The sequence below is a fragment of the Notothenia coriiceps genome, unplaced genomic scaffold (assembly GCF_000735185.1).
Source record: "Notothenia coriiceps isolate Sejong01 unplaced genomic scaffold, NC01 NC01_scaffold00037244, whole genome shotgun sequence".
Classification (NCBI taxonomy): domain Eukaryota; kingdom Metazoa; phylum Chordata; class Actinopteri; order Perciformes; family Nototheniidae; genus Notothenia; species Notothenia coriiceps.
In genome coordinates, this window is record NW_011369945.1 from 20,933,836 (window position 1) to 20,937,815 (window position 3,980).

Consider the following 3,980-nt stretch of genomic DNA (forward strand, 5'->3'; position numbering starts at 1 on the left):
TGGAATAACCGGGTAACAGTCCATGACAAGTCCCTGGTGGTGAAACATCGGTTGTGACAGAGAAGGGTTTTCCTTTATGGGCCGCTGGTTGGGGCGTCAGGGGGGGTGAGCAGGATGGGGTGGTGTATGTTTGGCAGTGGAAGAAGAAGTTACCATCAGTGACCAGTGTTGTGTCCAGGTTTGCTGCAGCAGATTTTCATGTGCGTTTGGCAGAGGAGACAGCGTGAAAAATATTTAAATGAAAGAAAATATTTATAATGAAAATGTTTCCACACAAATCATAATGTTTTGTGAATTATTTGGCGGCCCACTTGCAATGCCTTCGTGGCCCACTAGGGGTCCGCGGCCCACAGGTTGGGAACCGCTGTGCTAGACGAAGAGGAGACATACAGGGTTAGTGTCTGGGAGGTCTTAATCTCAAACTGTCAACTCTTACGAGATGAAACAGAGCTGAGGGGCAAAGTCTGATTAAATTATATGATATGCCCTTTCTCTCATTTTATAAGTACTGATTAACCAGATGCTCACAATACTGAACTATTCCAACTGCACATTTTCATGAACAAAAATTCCCCTTATTTAATACCTAATGTGACAAGAGCATCCTATTTCAATCATTTTAGTTTTTTGGCTTGCTATATCATTTATATACTGTGATACATCAGTTAAACATTTGTTCACCTCACGCATTTTGTGTTGGGAAATACATCTTATAGGCTTGGGAAATGTCTTATATGTTCATACTGTTCTGTCAACGAAGTCTTTGATCCTCCTTGAATAACAAGACAGCAGAAAGGGGATCACCTGTGGTCTCACCACACTGCTACCTCTCAGCGGGTTACAAAGACATGAATGAACTAGACACAGAAGTAGCAATAGAGGCTCATCACAACAACATGATAATCAATCATCTCCTGTACTTATGTTCTGGCGACGCTAAGCATAGTGTTGTTACATCTTTAAACTCTCTTCTTCAATAGTAATTTCAAATAGTTTTGAGAGGCACATGATGTTGTCCTGCTGATAGGAGCATCACAAAATAATAATTTTGGTTGATTTTGGCTGTGGAGGACTTGTCTAAATGTAGTTGTTTTATCAATTTTCAATTCTATTCAATGTTGCGATTTGTTACCATTGGGCTTTTGTCTTAATCTCCGTCTACAAGCCAGATTTCCCAAATGATCACCTAAGAATGTACTGACCTGAGAAATCAATGAGACAATCTGTAATAGACAAGTACTCTACATTTAAAGGGGACATATCATGCTATATTTGAACAATATATGGCCCATACCTATACAGGACTGTCTCAGAAAATTAGAATATTGTGATAAAGTTCTTTATTTTCTGTAATGCAATTAAAAAAACAAAAATGTCATACATTCTGGATTCATTACAAATCAACTGAAATATTGCAAGCCTTTTATTATTTTAATATTGCTGATTATGGCATACAGCTTAAGAAAACTCAAAAATCCTATCTCAAAAAATTAGAATAGTTCCTCAGACCAAGTAAAAAAAAAAGATTTATAACAGCAAAACACAATCAAACATTTGAAAATGTCCATTAATGCACTCAGTAAGTACTGAGTGCATTAATGGACATTTTCAAATGTTTGATTGTGTTTTGCTGTTATAAATCTTTTTTTTTTACTTGGTCTGAGGAACTATTCTAATTTTTTGAGNCCTCTCTGTTCTACTACCATGTGTTAATGATCATGTAAAGCACTTTGAATTGCCTCTGCGTCTGAAATGTGCTATATAAATAAACGTACCTTAGCTTATACCTTACCTAAAGGAAATCCATCATGTTATAAATAGCATTAAAACAAAGTTTCGGATTATTGGCACATTTCTTACTTCTTAGTTTAAACTTCATCATGATCATTAATCATCATTCAACAGCAGGGAGTTGCTAATCAGAAGTGTGTTCTCCATTTGCATCAGCTGGTTTTTTTCCAGGTGTAGCTGGCGGAATTCATCTGAAAGAAAAAAACTGTAGGAAGAGTGTGTAATCGTAATGAAGTGTTTGGTTTAATCTGAAATCCACAAAGAGAGAGAGAGAGAGAGAGAGAGAGAGAGAGAGAGAGAGAGAGTCACTGTCATAAAGCCAAAAGTGTATCTCCATGTCTAAAACTGTGCGTTAGTGTGTGCCTGTGTTGGTGTGGATGACCTACTTGTGTTTGTGTTTTGTTTCATGTATTGTTCTAGATCCACAGCTCCAAACGGCTGCCATGCATGGTGCCAAACACGACTAAGCACTGAGTGGCAGAGAGATGCTTACACTGCTGGCGGCTGCACTGTACATGCCTCTGTGTGTGTCTGTGTGGACTGATGGATTGTTGATATACGATCCTTGAGGGAATTAGCACTTGCATTAATGTAGTCATCGATGTGAGTAAGCAAAAAACAACATGCCCTTTCCATCTTTGATTCTTCTGAAATGTATAACTGTAAGTTATCTGACGCCTGGCACTTCCTGTTGCTGAAAATACCAGACCAATGATTTCTTGCAAACACAATCTGTTCTTATTCCTGCCCCCAGTACGCCCCCACACCCTCGCCTGTTCCCATTCACATTTAATGGACCCCTTTGATCCCTTCATCTTGTCACATTTAACTTAATCTATTCCTAGCTAGCTTTCTTCCAATCTTTGTGCCCTGCAGATGAATACATCCTCTCTTTCATCCGGCAACTTTTCTTCTCTGTAACGTAATGTTCCTCCTTTCCTCATTCCCTTCAACTGCCCCTCAATGCAACACTATATTCACCCAGTTATCATCCTCACCAGCTGAATGACCCTTTCTGCTTTTTTTTCAATCCCCATCTCTTTCTATCCCTGTCTCTCTTTTTTCAATCCTCATCTCTCTCTCATGTCTATTTTTCTTCTGTTTATTGTAAACCTTCACTCTGCCACATGCTCTACTTGTTTTTCTCCCCTCCCTTTTTCATAAATAGCCCGTTTATTTGCTCAGCTTAATTATCTCCCTCATCCATATTTGGTCTTCTTCCTCTCCACCACTACCTTCCTGTATTCAATGTGAATGGAGTAGTTACAGAGTGTTTGTAACACTAGTGTTTTCACCAATGCTGGCACGCGTGCCATGGGTTGCCGACCCCTGAGCTACGGTATATAGCGTACACACACCTCGGCTTTTAGGGTTGACACGTAGACCCAAACGTCACCCGGAGGTCCCCCGATGTTGTTGCAGGAGCTGGGTTATGGCTAGAAAGGATCCGTCTAGTGTAAAACTCTCGCGAGAGTTTGCAAGTCACGTGGCTTAATGTTTACGTTTGGCAGGCAGCCTTTCAGTTACGATCGTTAACATCAGTGGGCCACAGCAAATGATCGTGAGAAGCTAAACTATCTATTAATTATGTCAATGACAGGGAGTGTGATTGTTGAAATAGGGTGTTAGCGGTCTTGTTGGTGTTCAAAGAAGAATGACAACACTGTAGATCACCAACACTATGGTTTATTTTTTATTCACAGGCAAGTCAATGTTGTCGCAGTAAAAGTCCCAAGATAGCTCCTGGTGCGATAAAATGTTCCCTTTCAGTGTTTTACTATTATCCTGCTGCATTAATGTGTATGTTGCATCATGTTACTGCTGTAAATGTGTTTCCGAGCCGCTCCAACGAGAGTTACAACGAGAACGTGACGTCACATTTACACAAGACGGATCCTTTCTAGCCATAACCCTGGTGGTGGGCGTTGCCGTGTATGTGTGTGTGTTAGCCTTAGCAAGTGTTTGTGTGTCTGTGTATTTTCCCCATAAGGCAAGACCCGCCCAACTCTGTCTCTGATTGGCTTCCCTGAAATGTTACCCCGCGTTACCGATCATCACTCCTCTCTGGTCACTTTCACTTTTCCATGGTACTGTGAGGACACAAATTACCCACGCATATGAACGCCAATGTAATACACTAAGGTGACTTGGCTTAGAGGCGCCTACATTAAATGTCCTTAATGCGCTAC

At 40.5% G+C, this 3,980-nt stretch overlaps 1 protein-coding gene across 1 annotated transcript in view; it reads left to right on the top strand.

Moving 5' to 3' along the window:
- LOC104965404 (serine/threonine-protein kinase BRSK2-like) overlaps nt 1–2,597 on the top strand; it is a 9,378-nt gene extending 6,781 nt beyond the window's left edge. Inside the window, exon 6 of the mRNA XM_010794359.1 lies at nt 2,546–2,597. Coding sequence (XP_010792661.1) covers nt 2,546–2,597 — 52 coding nt within the window. The remainder of the gene's footprint in view (nt 1–2,545) is intronic.
- The last annotated feature ends 1,383 nt before the right edge of the window (nt 2,598–3,980 follow it).